At 44.4% G+C, this 25,676-nt stretch overlaps 1 protein-coding gene across 1 annotated transcript in view; it reads left to right on the top strand.

Moving 5' to 3' along the window:
* Nucleotides 1–25,676, top strand: part of ipo11 (importin 11) — a 577,792-nt gene that overhangs the window by 123,033 nt on the left and 429,083 nt on the right. The window contains exons 11-13 of the mRNA XM_084323169.1: nucleotides 3,033–3,185; nucleotides 8,828–8,871; nucleotides 13,501–13,591. Of these exons, the coding sequence (XP_084179295.1) occupies nucleotides 3,033–3,185; nucleotides 8,828–8,871; nucleotides 13,501–13,591 (288 nt within the window). The remainder of the gene's footprint in view (nucleotides 1–3,032; nucleotides 3,186–8,827; nucleotides 8,872–13,500; nucleotides 13,592–25,676) is intronic.

Raw genomic sequence — 25,676 nt, forward strand, 5'->3', positions numbered from 1 at the left:
GAGAACATGTGCACAACAACCAGGCAGGGGAGGGGGGGAATTGGCACAACGACTAAATTGGGACGGGGAGAAAAACAGAGAAAAATCGGAGAAAGAGAGGATACATTTTCTTTAAATTAATTACAAATTTTTTTTTTCATTTTTTTTTTATCTCAACCATTAAAATGTAGAATAATTTCTTTTTTAAATGGCCATTTGCATGTTCTTGGTATTTGAATCTATGGATCTCAGGGAATGTATTCCCAGTGTCAGAAATACTGTGTCTGTTACTAGGCGTGAGTAAATTGTAATGAACCAAATGAGAATATTAATTCAATTCTTTTTTTCCCCTTTTTTTTGACTGAATAACACCAGGCTAAAATTGTCCAGACCTGAAAAATCTAAGCAAATGAATAAAGGGAAGATGATTAACCCTTTATTCGCCAATGACGTGTTCCCACGTCATTCTCCGCCATGCGTAATCTGCCAATGACGCCGTAAGGCGTCTTTGAGATCAATATTTCAAAAATCTGTGATGGCAATCATATTTTACCCAAGGAGTCTTGAGATCCCCTGTTGATCTCCTCTCAACTCTCCAACGGTTCAAGAGCGCCATCTGGTGGCCGATCGGCGGATCACCCAAACAGGAAGTGACGCGCCGGAAGTGGTGCTCGCCCATATTTCGTCCGGGCACTCGCTATCGTTAGCGGGACTCCATCTTGATATACTGGACATCGATCGGTTGCAAATAACTCGATAAACAACATGATTTGGACGTATATATTATTATACAACCTGGAAATGGATCGCATACCGTAATTCCTCTAATAGTAACCGGTATTCAATTAAAAACCGGGTCTCTATTAATGACCGGGTGCGCTGTTGAGCTAAGCAATTATAAGCCGGCCTCCTAATACAAGCCGGGTTTCATGTATATTAGAGGAATTACGGTATTTCCCTCAACGGATTTACCATAGGCAATATATTTTGTTATTGTTATATGCTGGCCTGGCTGTCCAGTAAATACCATATAATGGTATGGTGTTAATGCTTACCAAGAGAGTAAGCCTACCTCAGAATTGTATAAAACGAAGTTATTATTATTATTATACCAGTATTGTGATTGCACTATTTTACTTTATTTAACTTTTTTTGACCACCTGTAATTGCACTGTTTACTACCGTATTTCATACAGTACTTTGTTTCAATAAATGAACCCAGTACATTTTACTGGGTTCAAACTGACACAAAATGTTGATTTATTCATTATGATCCATTTGAAAATTAGAAATATAGGCCTCTCTCTTATACATGCCTCCTCCTAATACAAGCCTGGTATCCGCTACAGTTGAAACAAATACAAGCCGGGGTTACTATTAGAGGAATTACGGTATATCAACATCCCATAATAGAGAACTTTCTGCTCGACGCTGATCGCTCAACGCTACGAGGAAGCTGAGGTGAGTTTCAGCGTGTTTGATTATATTTAAACGTATAATCTGCTCTGATATATATATCGCCCATACTACATAAATAATTTAACGTCGGCCACGGACTTATAAACCCCCCCCCCCCCCCCCCCCCCCCCCCCCCCCCTCCGGTCACCAGCAGATGATGAGGCATGACGCTTAGGACCTTGCACAATTGAAAGTTTTAATATGACGTCAATCGGTATCAAACTACAATTGATGATGTAATATATGTATTTAGGGCTATAAATGCTGCAGAAAACGATAAAAACATATTTATACTTTAGACCGTATTTTAGTATGAATATGTGAATGAAAAAGTAGAACGTTGCTACATCCTAAACGATGGATACTTGACGTTGAATGGGCCATAGTAATGTCAATTTAGCAATACAATTTAAAAAGTTATAGCCCTGCAAAGAAGGGGAACATCCCCATAGACTTACAGCGCTGGCAGAGAGGGGATTAAGATCAGAATAATCCCTGGCAGATAAAGGGTTAAACAGAAGGTTTTGTAGATACAGTACTGAATTCTGCCATCCAGACACATGCAATTTGAAATATGATTATAGAATATAAAATATCAGGCCTAAAATGGTTATGCGATTAAAATGTGATTAATTAGATTAATTAATTAATTACAAATCCTGTAATTAATTAGATACATTTTTGTAATCGCCTGACAGCACTAACTGTTTCTATTAACTGTTTTTAAATTGCTGTTATGCTGTGATGGACATCTGAATCTCCCCTCGGGGATAAATAAAGGTTTTCAATCAATCAATCAATCTAAGATATACTAGATAATATGAAGGTCCTTTTATATGGATACAGTATGACCCACCTTTGAACAGCTGCAAAATACATTTAATTGACTGCAATCGCTCTTAATTGAAGTCCTCCATATTCACAGTTATATTAAAGGAGACATGCATTATAAATGCCTTTTTTCTGTGTTTAGCATGGTTGTATAGTAGTACAGGTTAGTATTAATGGGTCTGTGTCTGTAATTACCATATTGACTCATCAGTCTAGTCTCGAGTTCACGAGATCCTCCCTCACTCAACTAAACTGTTCTGATTTGACGGTTTCTGTGACGTCGACATAGCATTGATAGCATGCAGAGTGAGAGAGAGAGAGAGAGAGAGAGAGAGAGAGAGAGAGAGAGGTGTCAAACACACACGCATTTACACACAACCTGGACCGCGCGGGGGAAGCAGTGGAGAGATAACTTTATGCTCTGTGTGTCCCCCTCTCTCTCTCTCTCTCTCTCTCTCTCTCTCTCTGTCTGCCAGTCGCAGACTGTGCGTGACTCTCACTCAAAGCGCTTATGGGCGGAGCCCATCCAAAAATAGCCTGAAATCCTGAGGCTGAAAAATTATGCTTTTGAGTACTTGATCAAAAATATAAAACCTCTCTCTCTCTCTCTCTCCCCTCCTCTCTCTCTCTCTCTCCCTTCCTCTCTCTCTCTCTCTCCCCTCTCCCCCCCCTCTCTCTCCCCCCCTCTCTCTCCCTCCTTCCCCCCCCTCCTCTCTCTCCCCCCTCTCCCTCTCCCCTCTCCCCCTCCCCCCTCTCCCTCTCAGACAGTAAACCAGAGAGTCTGGAGTCTCACCAGATAAAGACGTGTTTCTTCACTCACCCCACGCTGACGGAGATCAGCCGGCGCCTTGTCACGCACTACTTCCTGCTGACGGAGGAGGAGCTGAGCATGTGGGAGGAGGATCCGGAGAGCTTCGGTACACACACACACACGCACACACACACACACACACACACACACACACACACACACACACACACACACACACACACACACACACACACACACACACACACACAGGCGTGTCCTAATAGACTGGCTGTCAGCCCTTCAGAGGGGGGTGAGGGTCGGGATTAGCACCGGTATCAGTCCTCACCAGACTCCCACCCGTCTGATTACACACACTAATAGGAAGACTCCTGTTGTCTCCTCTCCTCTTCTCTCCTCTCCTCTCCTCTCCTCTCCTCTCCTCTCCTCTCCTCTCCTCTCCTCTCCTCTCATCTTTTCTCCTCTCTTCTCTTCTCTTCTCCTATCACCCTCTCCCCTCCCGTATTGTCCTCTCCTCCTCTTCTCTTCCCCCCTTTCCTCTCATCCTCTCCTCTTCTCTCCTCCTATTTCCTATTGCATCCTCTCCTCTCCTCTTGCATCCTCTTCTCTCCTCTCCTATTCTCTCCTCTCTCATCCTCCTCCTTTCTCCTCTCATCCTCTTCTTTTTCATCCTCATATTTTCTCCTCTCATCCTCCTCTCTCATCCTCTCCTTTCCCCCTTTCCCCCTTTCTCCTCATCCATTTTCTCCTCTCACCTTTTATTTTCGCTCTCATCCTCTCCTCATCATCTCCTCTCCTCTCTCATCCGCTCCTCTCCTCTCTCATCCGCTCCTCTCCTCTCCTGCTGTTTCTCCTGTTAGCGTCTGAACCATTTGATTAGTCATAGTGTAATGTGACACTAATGTCTGATTGTGATGCCCTCATTCCTACTGCTCTCTGTGGCAGCACTGCACAGTACAGTGTGTCTCTCTATCTGTGGCAGCACTGTACAGTACAGTGTGTCTCTCTCTCTGTGGCAGCACTGCACAGTACAGTGTCTCTCTCTCTGTGGCAGCACTGTACAGTACAGTGTGTCTCTCTCTCTCTGTGGCAGCACTGTACAGTACAGTGTGTCTCTCTCTCTGTGCCAGCACTGCACAGTACAGTGTCTCTCTCTCTGTGGCAGCACTGTACAGTACAGTGTGTCTCTCTCTCTCTGTGGCAGCACTGTACAGTACAGTGTGTCTCTCTCTCTGTGGCAGCACTGCACAGTACAGTGTCTCTCTCTCTGTGGCAGCACTGCACAGTACAGTGTGTCTCTCTCTCTCTGTGGCAGCACTGTACAGTACAGTGTCTCTCTCTCTGTGGCAGCACTGCACAGTACAGTGTCTCTCTCTCTCTCTGTGGCAGCACTGTACAGTACAGTGTCTCTCTCTCTCTCTGTGGCAGCACTGCACAGTACAGTGTCTCTCTCTCTGTGGCAGCACTGTACAGTACAGTGTCTCTCTCTCTCTCTGTGGCAGCACTGTACAGTACAGTGTGTCTCTCTCTCTCTGTGGCAGCACTGCACAGTACAGTGTCTCTCTCTCTCTGTGGCAGCACTGTACAGTACAGTGTCTCTCTCTCTCTCTGTGGCAGCACTGCACAGTACAGTGTCTCTCTCTCTGTGGCAGCACTGTACAGTACAGTGTCTCTCTCTCTCTCTGTGGCAGCACTGTACAGTACAGTGTGTCTCTCTCTCTGTGGCAGCACTGTACAGTACAGTGTCTCTCTCTCTCTCTGTGGCAGCACTGTACAGTACAGTGTGTCTCTCTCTGTGGCAGCACTGTACAGTACAGTGTCTCTCTCTCTCTGTGGCAGCACTGTACAGTACAGTGTCTCTCTCTCTGTGGCAGCACTGTACAGTACAGTGTGTCTCTCTCTCTGTGGCAGCACTGCACAGTACAGTGTGTCTCTCTCTCTCTCTGTGGCAGCACTGTACAGTACAGTGTGTCTCTCTCTCTCTGTGGCAGCACTGCACAGTACAGTGTGTCTCTCTCTCTCTCTGTGGCAGCACTGTACAGTACAGTGTCTCTCTCTCTGTGGCAGCACTGTACAGTACAGTGTGTCTCTCTCTCTGTGGCAGCACTGTACAGTACAGTGTGTCTCTCTCTCTCTGTGGCAGCACTGCACAGTACAGTGTCTCTCTCTCTCTGTGGCAGCACTGTACAGTACAGTGTCTCTCTCTCTCTGTGGCAGCACTGTACAGTACAGTGTGTCTCTCTCTGTGGCAGCACTGTACAGTACAGTGTGTCTCTCTCTCTCTGTGGCAGCACTGTACAGTACAGTGTGTCTCTCTCTCTGTGGCAGCACTGTACAGTACAGTGTGTCTCTCTCTGTGGCAGCACTGTACAGTACAGTGTGTCTCTCTCTCTGTGGCAGCACTGTACAGTACAGTGTGTCTCTCTCTCTCTCTGGCAGCACTGTACAGTACAGTGTGTCTCTCTCTCTGTGGCAGCACTGTACAGTACAGTGTGTCTCTCTCTCTGTGGCAGCACTGTACAGTACAGTGTGTCTCTCTCTCTGTGGCAGCACTGTACAGTACAGTGTGTCTCTCTCTCTCTCTGGCAGCACTGCACAGTACAGTGTCTCTCTCTCTCTGTGGCAGCACTGTACAGTACAGTGTCTCTCTCTCTCTCTGGCAGCACTGCACAGTACAGTGTCTCTCTCTCTCTGTGGCAGCACTGTACAGTACAGTGTCTCTCTCTCTGTGGCAGCACTGTACAGTACAGTGTGTCTCTCTCTCTGTGGCAGCACTGTACAGTACAGTGTGTCTCTCTCTCTCTCTGTGGCAGCACTGTACAGTACAGTGTGTCTCTCTCTCTGTGGCAGCACTGTACAGTACAGTGTGTCTCTCTCTCTGTGGCAGCACTGTACAGTACAGTGTGTCTCTCTCTCTGTGGCAGCACTGCACAGTACAGTGTGTCTCTCTCTCTCTGTGGCAGCACTGCACAGTACAGTGTGTGTCTCTCTCTCTCTGGATATAAAAAGAGCTCCAGTGAGGAGGTTACTAGGTTCTGTCCCCGACTAAGGATTTGTATAGTCGACTTTGATTGGCCGAAATTAGCTGATAGTCGACTACCCCCCTGAATGCAATTTTTTTTGGGGGGGGGGGGCATTCCATTTGGGATGTGGGGGGTGCTTAATGTCTGAAGAAGTCGACTGAAGGCTTCTTGTCCTCTGTACAGTACAATACAATAACATTTTATTTATTTTATTTATCCTTTATTTATCCAGGAATGTCCCATTGAGATACAAGATCTCTTCTTCCAGGGAGTCCTGACCAACACGGCACAACACGACAAGTTTCAACATAAAAACAAGGGCATTAAACAAAAAAAAAAATACATACACAGAAGGCCATTTGTGCAGTGGCAAGAAGCATAATCAGATCAGCAATAGCATCAGGTAAAACAGTTACATGTTTCATGAAGGGTTAATCGTAGCATACCTTTAAAATCATTCACAGTAGGAAGTGCCTCTAGACAAAGTTTCACTTGCAGCCTATTCCATAAAAAGGGAGCATAGTGGGAGAATGCAGCTTTACCAAGCTCTGACTGCATCAAAGGAACATTTAAAAGCATCCCTTGCTGCTCATCTGGTATTAAAAAAGCAAGTATAAAAGGACAGAAGTCTGGAGATATATAAGGGCAGCTTACCTAGCAATGACTTCAGGATAAAAACAATACAGTACAACACAGTACAGTACTGTACGCGTCTATGCCTTCTACAACGCCGCTCGGTTTCCGGGTTCCTCTGATTGGCCACGACGCCCACGTGACCCTTCGCTAGCACGCCCCCTTATCGCGGCCAGTTCTCGATGCGGGCTCGCTCTGAGGGAAGAAGGCCGGTCATATTCATTTCTACATTTTATACATAATATCGCTAGCCGCGATAAGGGGGCGTGCTAGCGTAGGGTCACGTGGGCGTCGTGGCCAATCAGAGGAACCCGGAAACCGAGCGGCGTTGTAGAAGGCATAGACGCGTACAGTACAGCACGTTACGTTACAGAGCACCTGCACCTGCTTGTCTGTCTCCGTCTTCACTGGAACCCTCTCGCTGGGGAGCAGCCTGGATCTCGTACAACAAGCTGCAACAGGAACTTAACTCAATAACCAATTTAGAAGAACGTTGAAGTTGTCTGAAGTTTGAGACGGCCTATTCCTCTCTGTGGGACATTTGTCCTTGTTCTCTTACCCCCCCCCCCTCTCTCTCTCTCTCTCTCCCTCTCTCTCCCCTCCTGTCCTTGACTTGTCCGTGTTCCCATGCGCACCTTCCGGGCGTTCCGGGGGGCACAGGCTGATATTGATCTTGGACCCGCTGTGCCAAGTGTCCCGGCTTGAATGTCTGCTTTTATGGAGCGGGCAATTACTCTACCTGTGTCTCGCTGTAGACCTGTAGTGCCAAACATCAATATTTTAATCACACTCCCGTACGACCGTTTCACGGCGGTCTTGGATGTATTAGTGTGGCTTAAAATTGGGTTATGCACTGACTATAGTCAACCACTATAGACAGTCTCTCCTCTCCTCTCCTCTCCTCTCCTCTCCTCTCCTCTCCTCTCCTCTCCTCTCCTCTCCTCTCCTCTCCTCTCCTCTCCTCTCCTCTCCTCTCCTCTCCTCTCTTCACTTCTCTTCACTTCTCCTCTCTTCTCTCCTATTTCCTTCTCTTCTCTCCTATTCTCTTCTCTCCTATTCTCTTCATTTCTTTACTCCTCTTTACTCCTCTTCTCTCCTATTCTCTTCTTTCCTCATCTCTTCTCTCCTCTCTTTCCTCATCCTCTTCACTTCTCTCCTCCTCTTTCCTTCTCTTCTCTCCTATTCTCTTCTCTCCTCTTCTCTTTCCTCATCTCCTTTTCTCTTCACTTCTCTTCATTTATCTCCTCTTTACACCTCTTCTCTCCTATTCTCTTCTTTCCTCATCTCCTCTTCTCTTCTCTCTCCTCATCTTTTGTTCTCTTTTCTTCTCTTCTCTTCTCTCCTTTCCTCCTCTCCTCTCTTCACTTCTCTCCTATTCTCTTCTCTCTTCTTCTCTTTCCTCATCTCCCTTTCTCTCCTCTCCTCTCCTCTCCTTTTTTCTTCTCTTTTCTTCTCTTCTCTCCTTTCCTCCTCTCCTCTCTTCACTTCTCTCCTATTCTCTTCTCTCTTCTTCTCTTTCCTCATCTCCATTTCTCTTCATTTCTCTCCTCTTTCCTCCTCTTCTTTCCTCATCTCCTCTTCTTTTCTCTTCACTTCTCACCTCTTTCCTCCTCCCCTCTTCTCTTCTCTTCTCTTCTCTTCTCTTCTCTTCTCTTCTCTTCTCTTTTCGTCTCTTCTCTCCTTTCCTCCTCTCCTCTCTTCACTTCTCTCCTATTCTCTTTCCTTCTCTTCTCTCCTATTCTCTCCTCTTCTCTTTCCTCATCTCCCTTTCTCTTCATTTCTCTCCTCTTTACTCCTCTTCTCTCCTATTCTCTTCTTTCCTCATCTCCTCTTCTCACCTTTCCTCATTTTCTCACATCTTTCCTCCTATTCTCTCCTCTCCTCTTCTCTTCTCTTCTCTTCTCTTCTCTTCTCTTCTCTTCTCTCCTCTCTTTCCTCCTTCACTTCTCTCATCTCCTCTTTCCTTCACTTCTCCTCTTCTCTCCTCTTCTCTTCTCTCCTCTTCTCTTCTCTCCTGTGCTCTCCTCTTTCCTCATCTCCTCTCTTCTCTTCTCTTCACTTCTCTTCTCTTTCCTCCTATTCTCTCCTCTCTTCACTTCTCTCCACATTTCAACTTCTGTTGTTCTCTCAACAGCTGTTGAAGAATCGGGTGGTGATTCATGGAAGTACAGTCTACGGGTGAGTGAAACACACACACACGCACACACACACACACACACACACACACACACACACACACACACACACACACCACACACACACATACACATACACATACACATACACACACACACAAACACGCGCGCGATCTGCTTCAAAGACCAGACGGGTCACGGTGACAACACTTCTCCTCTCTGCCACTCGTGTTATTTATACATCTCTTTGATTACACTTTAAAGCCTTTTTCATCCCCCGCTGACGACACTCTCAGCGAGGAAAACGTACAGTCGGGGCCAAGTGCAGAAAACACATATCTCCACAAACGAGACGGGTTCTGCATCTGAAGAGCACCGGCCCAAACGAGACCACGCTTCGCTCTCCCTCCCAGCAGGCACTGCGTTTGGAAAACACCCCCCGCTGCCCCTCAGGTCACTGACCCTCCTCACGGAGTGTCACTCAAAGAGTGTCACACCTGTGGCGGTCGGGACGGAGCAATATTAACTTTTTAACCTCCACGTCCTTCCTCGCTCGACCTCGTCTCGGCGCCGCGCTGTGAGCTTAAAACGCTCCCATCTGTTTAGGGATTAATTGTCACCATCCAGCCCTCGCAGTTGTCACGCGTTCCGATACTAACAGCCGACTAGAGGCCTTCTCCGGTCCTCCCAGTGGGAGAGAGTTGTAATAATAATAATAATAATAATACACTTTATTTGTATAGCACCTTTCATACAGAAACTGCAGCTCAAAGTGCTTCACAACAGAAAAAATACATAAAATGAGCACATAAAGTGCAGACATATAAAATCACAGTTTTTAACATTAGGATCTAACATCCCAACAGGCCACCTTGTTTATGGTTTGATTCAGTTTTATATAGACAATAATTTAAACAACAATAATAAAAATAGGCACACACATTGACAGTGTTATCAAGAAGGCACGACAACGCCTCTACTTCCTTAGGCGCTTAAGGAAGTTCAACGTGAGTCAGAAGATCCTCAAGAATTTCTACTCATGCACAGTAGAGAGCATCCTGACTGCCAATATCACCTCAAGAAGGGACATTTATGCACATGTACTGGGACTGCCCACCAGTTAAGATATTTTGGAAAGAAGTGACCCAGCAATTATCAAATCTCTTAACTCTGGATATACCTGTACACCCCTCTGTATTACTGCTGAATGATGTCTTTGAGTATGCAGTACCTCCACAGCCAGAGAGATTGGTTTTATCCGGTATCACAGTGGCTAAAAAGCTGATAGCATCACAATGGTTTCAACCGGAAAAAATGTGCCGGAAGGTCTGGATTCTTACATATCTCGATGTGATTTATCAAGAAATATCTACAGCAATAATTTTGGGTCTCAATGAATCCAAAATGGCAATGTGGTTAGAAGTGGTGGAGAGAATAAAAGCTAGCATATAATGGTAGTGTCTGGTTAGGAACAAGTTATAATGGTTGGATTATCCAATGGGGGGTCCGGGAGGGGGGGGGTACGAGCTGGAGCATATGTGTGTTTGTATATCCTATCGTGTGTTGTCATGTTTGTTTATGTGTTTGTTTAAAAAATAATACAAAAAAAAATACAAAAAAAAAGTAGTCTGTACTTCTGTATGACAACTAATAAAGAAACTTGAAACTTGAACTATACAGAGTAAAATAGTGCAATAATGCAGTGCAATAAAATAGTAGAATAGAATACGTAGATCAAATATATATATATTTTTTTTTACAGTGCAATAAAATAGTTCTGGATTACTGTTTAACAGTTCAAAGTCGTCTTTACCTTCTCTGTTTGGTATCCACAGTTTAAAACCTGACAGTCTTCCCTCCTGTTTTATACCAACTTTGACCCTTCGAACCTCCCGCTCAGAGCAAACCTCCATCTCAGGGCGTAGTTCCCCCTCTCAGGGTGCAGTTCTAGGCCTGGGTCCTACACAGTTTTAAAGCCTGACAGTCTCTTAGTAGCCGACTAGAGGCCTTCTCCGGTCCTTTTAGCAAAGGTGTATGGGCTTTAGAAAGGGGACAACTGGCCTTCCGACCTTCTGGGAGCTGCTAATTACACATACTGTAAGCTTGAACACTCGCACACAGCGAGGCGTGAAGGTTGGGGGGGGGTGTGACTGCATCCTGAGCTAGGGATGCACCGATCCGACTTTTTCAGTCCCGATACCGATACCTGGGTTTGGGTATCGGCCAATACCGATCCGATACCCATTGTCCAAATATTTTTTCCAAAAAAGTAAAAAAAAAAGAAAAAAAAAAATCCATGTTTTTATTTATTTTTATTTTTTATTTTACACATTGCCTGCCGAGCATTGTACCCATCTAATGCCCCTCTCTGCCAGCGCTATAAGTCTATGGAGTGGCTCACCTTCTTTGCAGGGCTATAACTTTTTACATTTTATTGGTATATTGACATTACTATGGCCCATTCAACATCGATTATCTATTGTTCAGGATGTGGGAACGTTATACTTTTTCATTCATACATTCATACAAAAATACCGTCTAGAATATAAGTATGTTTTTATCGTTTCTGCAGTAATTCCTAGAACGTGAATAGATTATCGATTGCCGTTTCTTCCCTAGACACGCTATATTAAAAAATTCAAATGTACATGATCGGTATAGTTTATAATTCCTTGATCGTCACTAACTGCTTTATGTAGTATGGGTTGATTTATTGATCAGATGGTTTGTAAATAAAGAAATGTACAATTGGGCTGAAAATAACGTTAGTGTCCTCTTACCGTGCGTCAAAGAGACTGGCGGTGAAAGATCCCAAGTATAGGACGTCGATCGCCTAGGTCCATTTCCGGTTTGTATGTCGCAATAAACGCCGAAATCATATCGATTATTAAGTTTATAAAGCGATCCATTATGTACATTGTGTCTGTCGGGAGCCTTGCAACGATATCTGACGGCCGGATGAATTTAATCGACGCACATCAGCCATATCCTGTAAGCGAGTGTAACTTGCCCGACCATCCACCAGGCGGCGGTATTGGGCCGTCGTTGCCTTCACCTTTAGGGTCCAGCTGGAACGTTGCGCGTGTATATATGAATTATGAATGCCATGGCGAAAAAATTAAATATTGATCTCAATAACGCTGTACAGCATGCGGGCAATAACGTTTTAAAGCGTTTCCGGCAGTGGATGTGTTAAGAATTGTAAAGGATCACAAGTGTGTTTTTGATTTGTTGTAAACAAAGACATAAAATAAACTTCATTCATTCAATTAATAAACTGTATGCCACAAGAGACTGGGATCATTCTTTTGTGCAAGGCAACATCAGCCTTGACTTAAAACATTACTTTCCTAACTTAGTGAAACTAAATGTAACAAATTAACACATAGATATAAATGTACTGAATGGTTATTTCTTATTTTATTTATTATAAAAAAAGAAAAAAAATATCCGATTATTATAATTTTTTTAACGATACCCGATCCAGCTATTTTACTGATATCAGCGGCCGATACCAATATCGAATCGGTGCATCCCTATCCTGAGCCCCCTCCTGTACTCACATGTGTTTGTGGCCGCACGCACGCACGCACACACACACACACACACACACACACACACCACACCACACAGAGCTCCCCTGCCAATATACCACAGTGATGTTTTGTTGAACAGAGTACTTGAGCTATGTCTCTCAGTTAATGGGATTCTGTGTCTCTTTACCTCTATAGACCTGCCTCTGTGTGTCTCACTACATTTCATTCTGTGTGTTTATTCTTTATATGTATCTCTCTCCTGCTAATGCTCTTCTGTTCTCACTTTCCCTCTATTTTCTCCTTTTGTCCATCCCTCCCCATCCATCCCCTCTCTCTCTTCCTCCCTCCCTCCCTCTCCACCCCTCTCTTTCTCCCCTCTCTCCCTCCCTCCCTCCCTCTCCATCCATCCCTCTCTTTCTCCCTCCCTCTCCCCCATCCCTCCCTCTCCATCCCTCTCTTTCTCCCACTCTCTCTCTCCCTCCCTCTCCCCCATCCCTCCCTCTCTTTCTCCCACTCTCTCCCCTCCCTCCCTCTCCATCCATCCCTCTCTTTCTCCCACTCTCTCCATCTCTCCATCCCCCTCTCTCTCTCTCCATCCCTCCCCATCCATCCCTCTCCCCCTCCATCCCTCTCTTTCTCCCACTCTCCCTCTCCATCCCTCTCTTCCTCCCACTCTCTCCATCTCTCCATCCCCCTCTCTCTCTCTCCATCCCTCCCCATCCATCCCTCTCCCCCTCCATCCCTCTCTTTCTCCCACTCTCCCTCTCCATCCCTCTCTTCCTCTCACTTTCTCTCTCCCTCCCTCCTTCCCTCTCTCTCTCCCTCCCTCCCCCTCCTTCCCTCCCTCTCCATCCACCCCTCTCCCTCCATCCCTCTTTTGTTCCCACTCTCTCTCCCTCCCTCCCTCTCCATCCATCCCTCTCCCTTTCTATCCCTCTCTTTCTCCCACTCTCTCCATCCCTCTCTTCCTCTCACTCTCTCTCCCTCCCTCCTTCCCTCTCTCCTTCCCTCTTTCCCTCTCCCTCCTCCCCTCTCTCCCCCTCCCTCTCCATCCCTCCCTCTCTCTCCCTCCCTCTCTCTCTCCCTCCCTCCTTCCCTCTCTCTCTCCCCCTCCCTCTTTCTCTTTCTCTCTCCAGCCTTGTACGGAAGTGTTGTTTCTTGACATCTTCCACAACTACAGTCAGACGTTAACCCCTGTGCTGCTGGAGATGGTGCAGTCTCTCCAAGGTAAGCTGCTCGACCACATGTCATGCGTCACGTCCGTTTGTTTACCAGTGACTCGGGAGAGCGGTCGTCTGGTAATCAGAAGGTTCCCGGTTCGAGTCCCGCTCCTCCCGGCAGTGCTTCGAAGTGTCCTTGAGCGAGACACTTGGGGCGAGATCCACAAAGAATGGATTGCACGGTGCTAATTGCAGCCTTACTTACAATTCATGATGAATTGAAAATGGGGGACCCTGATGTAGACAAGACGAAAGTCTTTCTCTGGTCTGCATCCTCTTAACAATTGTGTGTATTGAGCCATACTGTATTGTACCCATTCTGCAATCTGTTAATACAATTTTCAATCAAGCACCTGCTCCCGGTGAGCAGGTCTGCACCTTGCAGGGTCGCCTCCGGCGTCGGCGTGTGAGTGAACGGGTGAACGAGTTGTAAAGTGTGATGGATCACGGTTTATGTGGGTTTTATTTGAGTTTATTCTGTCCATTTCATGTTTTCCCTCACTAGTAGAGGAGTCTCAAGCTCATGCTTCTAGGGGTTTCTCTGTCTCTAGTGCTGTTGTTTTTCTTGTTGTTTTCAACTGCTAGGCAGTGGTGGTTATAATATTATATACTGGTGTTTTGTGTTTTCCTACATTTTTTTTTTTAATTTATTTTATTCTTGTGTTTTCCCCCACCCTCTCTCATCACTCAGCGATTCCAGTGGTTACCCCTCTGGGGTAACTTTAAGATTCCCCTTTTTGTGTGTGTCTGCGTGTGTGTCCTACACCCCCCCCCCCCCCCAATCCTGACCGTAAAGTGCTTTCCATTTACATCACGATTTGCAATTACACCGTCTAAATGCGTAACGTAAAAGCTAATTAGTACATTTCTCTCAAAATGATATGATTATGAAATAGCACTCAGGGGTAACTCCTTTATCCTATTAACTAGGGGTGTAACTACGCGCACCCATGCGACGAATACGCCCCACAGTGCAAACACACCCACATGCAGGCACTCGCGAGGTCCGTGCGAGAACAGCGCGCGTGGCCGGGCACACTGAGTCAGACTTCAGAGCGGGCGAAAGTGCACGGAGGAGCACATTTACATTGGAACAGCTGCAGGGTCATTACAGTTTTCTTTCGTTTTCTTGTGCGCCCAATAACGTTAACCAAATGAAACCAATGGAAGGAAACACACACGCGTCGCCGACACACGCGCACCAACAAACACATCAACATTCTCCCCCGCCGGACTCGCAGGCACAATCAAATAAAAAGAAGAAACATACTTTTCCGGACAGATTATCTGAGCTCCACTGTGTTTAAATCCAAATAATCCTCTGCCATTGTTGTAACATGTCATCTGTTCTCTAGTATTCAGTCTGGTCGTGAAGTTAAATTCTCTCTGGAAGTGAAACTGAAACTTAGCAAGGATAAGTTTAAATGGGCAGTAAGCAAGTGGATGCCTGAACACAGAATGACACCAGTATCACTAATTACCATGGCAAGCCTATAGAAAATTATTCTATTTAATAATAATAATTATCATAAATATAATATATAAAAAAAATTAAATAAAAAAAGGACCGGTATATTAACCCATTCCCTGCCACCACTTTGATCATCTTATACCATTCTCTGCCAGTACTGTAAGTCTATGGAGATGTTCACCTTCTTTGCAGGGCTATAACTTTTTAAATTGTATTGCTAAATTGACATTACTATGGCCCATTCAACATCGATTACCTATCGTTCAGGATGTAGGAACGTTTTACTTTTTCATTCACACATTCATACGAAAATACCGTCAAATATGTTTTTATCGTTTTCTGCAGTATTTCCCAGAACGTGAGATATAGGCACAAATGCATATATTAGATCATCAAATGCAGTTTGATACCGATCGACGCCATATAAAAAATGTCAACTGTACATGGTCCTAAGGGTTATGACTGATCATGCGCGGGTGAACGGAGGGGGGGGGGGGGGGGGGGTCATTTATAATTCCGTGATAGTCGTTAGATGATTCATGTAGTATGGGTGATATATTGATCAGAGCAGTTTGTATTGAAAATGATAAACAAAAACGCTGAAACTCACGTTAGTCTCCTCGTACCGTTGGGCGATGAGAGTGGAGCAAACAGATCCCAGTTATGTGGTGGGGATCTAGGCGTTCCATTTCCGGTTTGTATATTACTAATACACGCCCAAATCATGTAGATTATTGAGTTATGGCAAAGATCCATATCCACGGTGTGTGCAACGGGCATTTCCGGTTTAGCAACTCGCCGATCAGCCACCAGGTGGCAGTATTGAAGCGTTGCAGAGTTGTGCTGAGTCCATCAGCATCTGACAAGGCTCCGTGAGTGGAATATGAATACCATGGCGAAAATATGAAATTATGATCAGAATCACGTCGTACGCCGTTATTGGCGGGAAAAGGGTTAATAATAATTATTATAAATATTTGTTTTCTGTTGTACCGAACTCGTACCGAACCGTGACCCCAATACCGAGGTACGTACCGAACCGTGGCTTCTGTGTACCGTTACACCCCTACTATTAACATAAATCTAACTTTCCATTACTTACGCCTTTTACCCCGTTTGGGGCATAGGCCGTCAACAAGGGTTCTCCAAGCACCCTGATCCTGAGCCAATCGCTCCAGCTGGCCCCAGGTATAACTTTCCATACCTAACCAAAATATTGTTGAATTTCAATTATTAAATATTTCTGTGAAATGCTTCACAGCTGCATACACATGGCAGTGAGACTTTTTGAGTCTATTCTGCCGTTCCATCAATAATGCTCTTGAAATCTTCTGAGATGGCGTCGGGAACTGTGTTGCTCCCATAACTAACAAACAAACAAACAAACCGAGAAGCCTTGTTTATTTCATGACCTGTTTTCACTTGCTTTTGTAAAACCTCTTCCACACAGCAGATTAAAAAAACACAATGAAAAGAAACTTGATTCAGAGCCTATCTACGCCAGTTAAGATAAGATAAGATATTCCTTTATTGATCCCCTTGGGGAAATGTGGGCGTCATAGCAGCAAGGGGAGGGGAGGTACAGATATGGGCAGGGTAATAGTAGAAAGACATAAATATAGGTGATACAATTATAGTACAGTAGAAATGTAAAAATAAGCAGTATAATTAACATAATGTAAATATAATTAACTATGAATATAAGCATATGAACAAGTAGGCAGTGTAATCAAAGGTGCATATGAGGGTCTGTATGCCCTATAATTTATATTATACATTACAATAAATATGGTCAATAACACTTAGCAATAACACACAGTGCAGCATGCATCGTTAACAGAAACGGCTCCAAGCTTTTCAAGGTCTCTGGCTCAAAACCAGCTCATCACAAATCATCATGGTTAATAGGACATAAATTGAAAAGTGATTGCTTATTTTGAAGGTACAGTATGAACCTGTACTTTCATATCACGATCAAAAACTATTTAAGATTGCTCAACAAGACCCTAATGTCTGTGCCTGGTCACATATTTACACTACCTGTCAAAAGTACTGTACGAGTACACCTGCTGGAAGCATTTTTCACAACTGTCAATGAAAAACCTACATCCTGCATCATACGGGCTCTGATGCGATGCAGGGCTGCATAAAGATGCTCGCGAGGCTGAGAGTATCTGCTCCAGCAGGTCCATCAATAATGTGCTGGAAGTGCCCGGGGGTGGGATTCTCTGAAACAGCGCGGGAACTTCATTGCTCTCATAATGTACCCAAACAAACAAACAAACCTACCTACCTTTCTTTGATTCATCTTTTGTTTTTTCCTCTCGATTGGTTTTTGTAAGGGAGGATCTTTGTAATCCTCCCCTCGGCGCAGATGAAAAAGAAGAGGAAAATATGAAAAGACATGAGTTTCTTGAGTCATGGATTTGTTAAATCCCTCCACCTGCTTCGGCCAGTTATTGGTTGTTGTTGTTGAGTCGGTGTTGAATATATCAATATCTGAAATACAAAAACTAAAAGACACTAACCTTCTTACTGTCTTCTTCTATCATGCACTCTTCCTACTATACTATGTCTCTACTACTCTGCACTCAACACTGCAGCGCCCACGTTTCAACACTGTTTGATGAACATTGTGTCGTGGAAATTACTAAGAGAACAAACGATGAGCTGAGTAAATCTGACTGAGTCGAGTTATAAAATAATGAGCATAGATTTATTCATTGTGATCACAGTGAAAGTGCTCCGTTACTAATCAGAAACCAGAGTGTACACAAGCGTCTGACCAGGAAGTGAGACAGAACCCTGGTCAGACGTACGATTAAATACATACCGGTAATTGAAATGACGTACACTAGACATCCAGACATGACAGAAAGGATAAACTAAATATGCCCCAGTTAGGGAAATTAATAACAAGATTGGCTCAATAGCCTTTGTTATGTCTAATAGCCTTGCTATGGCTCACACTAGGACTGAAAAAGATAGGCCAAATGTCATCTCTCCCCAACCTTGGTTGTTGTTAAAGAGACAGTCAGACTCTGTAGCCTAGTGTCTAAGCTGTGCTAGTTGACCTATATTAAACTAGTCGAATATGTATGATAGAATATATATTTCAACACAGATCTATAATGACATGATAATATTGCCATGACACTTGTTACTCAGCTGAAAGAGTTGTACCCTTCTTTCCTGTTGACCTGTCGTACAGAACCTGAAAGTCGCTTTGGATAAAAGCATTCAGTTAAATGACAAAATGTAAATGTGTTTATTCTAATTATTGGCTTTTTTACCGATACCGATATACCGATCTTGTCCAACTCTTAATTTCCGATACCGATATCAACCGATATTACATTTTAATGCCGATATCGGCCGATAATATCGGACATCATTTCTATAGAAATGTAAAAATAATATATATATATATTTTTTTTTGAAAACCGATACCGATATTTTCCGATATCACATTTTAATGCCGATATCGGCCGATAATATCGGACATCCCTAATTATAATGTTATATACTGTAGTGTTTTTATGAGAGAATATGTCCAGATCAATGTGTTGCAGCTTTAAACAGACCTCACACACCTGGGTCAGACAGACCTCACACACCTGGGCTCAGACGGACCTCACACATCCACACAGATTCTCACAAATATCTTGTATTATAATCATTACATACATGGCATTTTCTCTCTTAATAATAATAATAATAATTTGACACAAAGATGCAACTACAGTTAATTGACTATATTTATTTCTTAGTAATATTAGGGGAGAAACTGAAGAGAACAACTGTTTGGCACATGATCTGCCTGTGAAATAATGAGTTGAAGAATTAGCAATACTTTCTGAGTAGCTTTTAATTCACATTTAATTTAATGAAAAATATCTATGGATCAAAGTAATTTATATTATATTAGAATATATTGTCATTAATTATACAGCACAAATACAGTACAACTAAAAGAGGTTTGGCATCCAACCAGAGTGCAAATGTAACAGTAAAGTGCAATAGTAATGTATAATGTACAGGTGATTAAACTATATAAATTAGTACTACTGAGTAATAGTGCTAATCAGATGTATGTACAGAGTTGTAAGTATTAATATGTACAGTGATACATGTATAAAGACAGTATGGTAGTAAGTCATACTGGCCAGCAGCGTAACTAGGAAGAGTAGGTCAGAGATATGTACAGATATACTGTCGGGTCCATAAATATTTCAACACAACCTTCATCGTTTTGGCTCTGTGCTATAATGAACTCTGCACAAACACGACTCCTTTCTACTGCAGGTTGCAAGAAAATCACATCACTGTTCCTATTCCACACATTCCCATTGGTGACTTGTGTGCGTTTGCTTTCCCTCGCATAGCTTCTCAAAAACGGGGTTGTTGAATTCGGATTGGCACTACCACCCTCTCCACCACACCCTGCTGGGGCAGAGCAGCAGTCGCAGCGGACGGCTCATCTCCCTGCACTCGAGGACTGAGCGGCACAGGAGGTCCTTTGTCCCCACTGCCATCAGACTGTACAACAGCGCAATATAGTGCGGGGGGACCTTGACCTCTGACCTGTTCCCTGTTCCCCACACACCTGTTTTTACACCTGTTTTTATACACCGGTTTTTAGACACCTGTTTTTATACACCTGTTTTTACACACTTGTTTTTATACAACTGTTTTTATCTTGCCACGCTCTTATCGATAGATATGATTTACAGTAATTGGATTTTATCATGTGCTTATTTTAATTTTTTTGGTCCACTTTTTCTCCCATTTTCTATATTTTCTCCCATCCCAATTTCGTATCATCCAATTCAACCCTCCCCTGTCACGGATGCTGTTTCTTGCCTCCCACAAGCCGGCTGCAATGTGGACTAAGTCATACATAGCACAAGTCCCCTCCGGTACTTGAGGTAACAGCAGTCGCATCTTTTCACCTGCGCAGCTCGATCTCTCAGTGGCGAGGAGTAACGCGTGGGAGGCTCACGCTGCCCCCGACACTTCCTGATTCTACTGCGCAGGCGCACCAACCGACCTGTAGGAGTCGCTGTCCACAACGCCCGATCCCCACCCATCAGTTTCCCTCCCCGTAATACTGCCAATGTGTATTAGTACGGACGACCAGCTAAACTGAAAGCAAATGTGGAGCGCTGGGCTCGAACTGACGAGCCCAGCGTCTCCAGCATTTCGTGGCGAGCGCCTTGCCCACTACGCCACGTAGCCGCCCTATCATGTGCTTATTTTTTATTCATGATGCAGACATAAGTGAAACTGAATGTGAACTGTCAACATCTGTATGCTGGGTGAGCTGTGAGATACCCTGAATTTCCCCAATGGGATTAATAAAGTATCTATCCATCTATCCATCTATCCATCTATCCATCTATCCATCTATCCATCTATCCATCTATCTATCTACTTACTTACTTACTTACTTACTTACTCCCGGATCATCCTCGATGTTCCCCCTTTGATCTGTATTTGTTGTGATGGAGGCGATGGTGGCAGAAGAGCCCCGTCTCACACAGATAGGATGCTGCCCCCAGCGCTCTGACCCTCGACGCCGATCCAAAACCCAGTGAACCGCAGCCTGGCAGGCGACTCTGGAGTCATGTCGATGTGCCCTTCCTCTTGCTCAGCACTGAACAGGGCAGTGTCGTCCACAGAGAGGTTTTTCTGGAAGTGTGCTTTCGGGGGCTGAGATGTGATCTCTCTCACACCAGGACACTTGATTACCTGGGATGGTGTACATAGTTGGTCAGTCACACAGTATAGGTAGTGACAGTGTTGCACGTTCAGTTCACAGTGTGGTGGTAGAAAGGATCAAGTCGAGCCATCTGCCGCTAAGGATTTCACACGGTGGGCCACACAGCGGTAGAAATGGTAGTGACAGTGGCCCAGGAGGTAGAGCGGTCGTTTGGTAATCAGAATGTTCCCGGTTCGATTCCCGGGCAGCGTGTCAGAAGTGTCCTTGAGCAAAGCCGCTTAATCCCTAACTGCTCCCGATGTGCAGGTTGGCACCTTCCATGGTCGCCTCCACTGTCGGTGTGTTTATAGAACAGCTTTTATCCAAAGCGCTTTACAATTTTGTGCCTCACATTCACCCGTTTACTCACACATTCACACACCGATGGCGGGGAACCTTCCGACCTGCCAGGCGACCGCTCTCCCTCCTGAGCCACTGTCACCCCTATTATGTGTGAGAGAACGGGTGAATGCTTTGGATAATAGCTGTTATATAAATGCACTATTTACCACGGCGGGCGGTCTTTCCTCCACGCCTGTCAAACGCTTCCATTTGGTTGTCGAGATGTTCTCTCTGCCTGTTTGGATAGATAACGTACCTTCGGCTAGCTCGCTCGCTAACGGCCTTATAACTGATTCTCTGTGACGACGGTGTGTTTGTTCATAGCTCTCGTTGTGCGACACATTGTATTTTAAACTTTTATTCAATTTTGTTCCGCTCTGATTTCTTTCTTTTGTTGTTCCACTTTGATTAGCTCTGGTCTCTCTTATAGCCAGTCCTCTCCTCTAGTCTCTCTTATAGCCAGTCCTCTCCTCTAGTCTCTCTTATAGCCAGTCCTCTGGTCTGGTCTCTCTTATAGTCAGTCCTCTCCTCTGGTCTCTCTTATAGCCAGTCCTCTGGTCTGGTCTCTCTTATAGTCAGTCCTCTCCTCTGGTCTCTCTTATAGTCAGTCCTCTCCTCTGGTCTCTCTTATAGCCAGTCCTCTGGTCTGGTCTCTCTTATAGCCAGTCCTCTCCTCTGGTCTCTCTTATAGCCAGTCCTCTCCTCTGGTCTCTCTTATAGTCAGTCCTCTCCTCTGGTCTCTCTTATAGTCAGTCCTCTCCTCTGGTCTCTCTTATAGTCAGTCCTCTGGTCTGGTCTCTCTTATAGTCAGTCCTCTCCTCTGGTCTCTCTTATAGTCAGTCCTCTCCTCTGGTCTCTCTTATAGCCAGTCCTCTCCTCTAGTCTCTCTTATAGCCAGTCCTCTCCTCTCTCTTATAGCCAGTCCTCTGGTCTGGTCTCTCTTATAGCCAGTCCTCTGGTCTGGTCTCTCTTATAGTCAGTAATCTGGTCTGGTCTCTCTTATAGTCAGTCCTCTGGTCTGGTCTCTCTTATAGCCAGTCATCTGGTCTGGTCTCTCTTATAGCCAGTCCTCTCCTCTGGTCTCTCTTATAACCAGTCCTCTCCTCTGGTCTCTCCTATAGCCAGTCCCCTCCTCTGGTCTCTCTTATAACCAGTCCTCTCCTCTGGTCTCTCTTATAGCCAGTCCTCTCCTCTGGTCTCTCTTATAGCCAGTCCTCTCCTCGGGTCTCTCTTATAGCCAGTCCTCTCCTCGGGTCTCTCTTATAGCCAGTCCTCTGGTCTCTCTTATAACCAGTCCTCTCCTCTGGTCTCTCTTATAATAATAACTTTATTTGTATAGCACTTTTCATACAGAGGTTGCAGTTCAAAGTGCTTCACAACAGTAAAAAATACAGGCATACAAAGATAGACAGGTAGAATCACAGTGTTTCACATTAGGATCTAGCATCCCAATAGGCTCTCCGCTTACAGTTTTCAGTAACACAAATAGTAAAAATAGTTTAGCGAGCATAGTAAGATATGGCACAACAGTAAAAAATACAGGCATAAGCGAGCATAAAAAGATAGACAGGTAGAATCACAGTGTTTCACATTAGGATCTAGCATCCCAATAGGCTCTCCGCTTACGGTTTTCAGTAACACAAATAGTAAAAATAGTTTAAAATGATTCAGTTTAAAAATAGTAAAATAAAAATAAAATAAAATAAAAATTATAAAATAGAACGGACATAAAAAATACAGGCATGAGCGAGCATAGTAAGATATGGCTACTACAGCCAGGACACAGTTAACCTGGTTCTACAATGCTACAGCCAGGACACAGTTAACCTGGTTCTACAATGCTACAGCCAGGACACAGTTAACCTGGTTCTACAGCCAGGACACAGTTAACCTGGTTCTACTACAGCCAGGACACAGTTAACCTGGTTCTACTACAGCCAGGACACAGTTAACCTGGTTCTACAGCCAGGACACAGTTAACCTGGTTCTACAGCCAGGACACAGTTAACCTGGTTCTACTACAGCCAGGACACAGTTAACCTGGTTCTACTACAGCCAGGACACAGTTAACCTGGTTCTACAATGCTACAGCCAGGACACAGTTAACCTGGTTCTACTACTACAATGCTACAGCAATGCTACAGCCAGGACACAGTTAACCTGGTTCTACAATGCTACTACAGCCAGGACACAGTTAACCTGGTTCTTCTACTACAATGCTACAGCAATGCTACAGCCAGGACACAGTTAACCTGGTTCTACAATGCTACTACAGCCAGGACACAGTTAACCTGGTTCTTCACAACAGTAAAAAATACAGGCATAAGCATAAAAAGATAGACAGGTAGAATCACAGTGTTTCACATTAGGATCTAGCATCCCAATAGGCTCTCCGCTTACAGTTTTCAGTAACACAAATAGTAAAAATAGTTTAAAATGATTCAGTTTAAAAATAGTAAAATAAAAATAAAATAAAATAAAATAAAAATTATAAAATAGAACGGACATAAAAAATACAGGCATGAGCGAGCATAGCAAATAATAAGAATAGTTTAAAATGATTCAGTTTAAAAATAGTCATCAGTAAGAAGTAAAAAGTGCAATAACCGACACATGAATTTGATAGGCAGTGTAAAAGAGTAGGCAGGGTAAGAATAAATACAAGTTGTGTCAGGATATCCCTGATGTTTCCTCTTGCCATTAGGTGGTAGCAGATATCTATCAGTGAAATGCCTGAGCAAAGAGATAGGTTTTAAGCTGTCTTTTAAAGATGTCTAGCGAGTTGGCTTCCCTGATGTTTTGGGGTAGTTTGTTCCATAGTTTTGGGGCATAGTTGATAAAGGCTGCATTACCGATCCTCTTTTGACTGCTTCTGGGAGTCTCTAGTAGTCCAGCAGCTGATGATCGCAGTGTTCTTGCTGGTGTGTAATTTATTAGAGTGTTGGCGATGTAGCTAGGTCCCTGTCCATTTAGAGCTTTGTATGTAAGGAGAAGGACCTTAAAGTCAATTCTAAATGTTACAGGAAGCCAGTGTAAAGCGGCTAAGACTGGACTAATGTGCTCTCTCCTTTTGGTTTTAGTTAGCAGTCGGGCTGCAGAGTTTTGGATTAGCTGAAGCCTCTCTGTGGTTTTCTTAGGGAGACCTGTGAAAAGTGCATTACAGTAGTCTAACCGGCTAGATATGAATGCATGAATTAGCTTCTCAGCATCGTTCTGATTAATAAATGGTCGTACTTTTGCTATATTTCTGAGATGGAAGAACGATGTTTTCGTCACTTTGCTAATATGAGAATTGAAGTTCAGTTCTGAATCTATGACAACCCCAAGACTAGTGACCTCAGATTTGATCCAAGGGGTTAGTCCCCCCAGGTTCTTTATTAATGTTTCTTTTTTAGTTTTGGAGCCGATAATTAGAATTTCAGTTTTGTTCTCGTTTAGTTTCAGGAAGTTCTTACTCATCCATTTATTTATTGCCAGTAAGCAGTCTGTAATGGAGCTAATCGCTGTATCATTTGGTTCAGCAGATATGTACAGTTGTGTATCATCCGCATAGCTATGGAAATCTACATTATGTTCTCTGATGATATCACCCAGCGGTAACATGTAAAGGGAGAAGAGTAAAGGACCTAAGCAACTCCCTTGTGCAACTCCATAGTTGTTGTCGTATATATCAGACTCCTCTGGTCTCTCTTATAGCCAGTCCTCTCCTCTGGTCTCTCTTATAGCCAGTCATCTGGTCTCTCTTATAGTCAGTCCTCTCCTCTGGTCTCTCTTATAGCCAGTCCTCTGGTCTGGTCTCTTATAGCCAGTCCTCTCCTCTGGTCTCTCTTATAGCCAGTCCTCTCTTCTGGTCTCTCTTATAGCCAGTCCTCTCCTCTGGTCTTTCTTATAGCCAGTCCTCTGGTCTTGTCTCTCTTATAGCCAGTCCTCTCCTCTGGTCTCTCTTATAGCCAGTCCTCTGGTCTGGTCTCTCTTATAGTCAGTCCTCTCCTCTGGTCTCTCTTATAGCCAGTCCTCTCTTCTGGTCTCTCTTATAGCCAGTCCTCTCCTCTGGTCTTTCTTATAGCCAGTCCTCTGGTCTGGTCTCTCTTATAACCAGTCCTCTCATCTGGTCTCTCTTATAGCCAGTCCTCTCCTCTGGTCTCTCTTATAGCCAGTCCTCTCCTCGGGTCTCTCTTATAGCCAGTCCTCTGGTCTGGTCTCTCTTATAGCCAGTCCTCTCCTCTGGTCTCTCTTATAGCCAGTCCTCTCCTCTGGTCTCTCTTATAGCCAGTCCTCTCCTCTGGTCTCTCTTATAGCCAGTCCTCTCCTCTCTCTTATAGCCAGTCCTCTGGTCTGGTCTCTCTTATAGCCAGTCCTCTGGTCTGGTCTCTCTTATAGCCAGTCCTCTCCTCTGGTCTTTCTTATAGCCAGTCCTCTGGTCTGGTCTCTCTTATAGCCAGTCCTCTCCTCTGGTCTTTCTTATAGCCAGTCCTCTGGTCTGGTCTCTCTTATAGCCAGTCCTCTCCTCTGGTCTCT

This window comes from Notolepis coatsorum (assembly GCF_963971535.1).
Source record: "Notolepis coatsorum genome assembly, chromosome: 10".
Lineage (NCBI taxonomy): Eukaryota > Metazoa > Chordata > Actinopteri > Aulopiformes > Paralepididae > Notolepis > Notolepis coatsorum.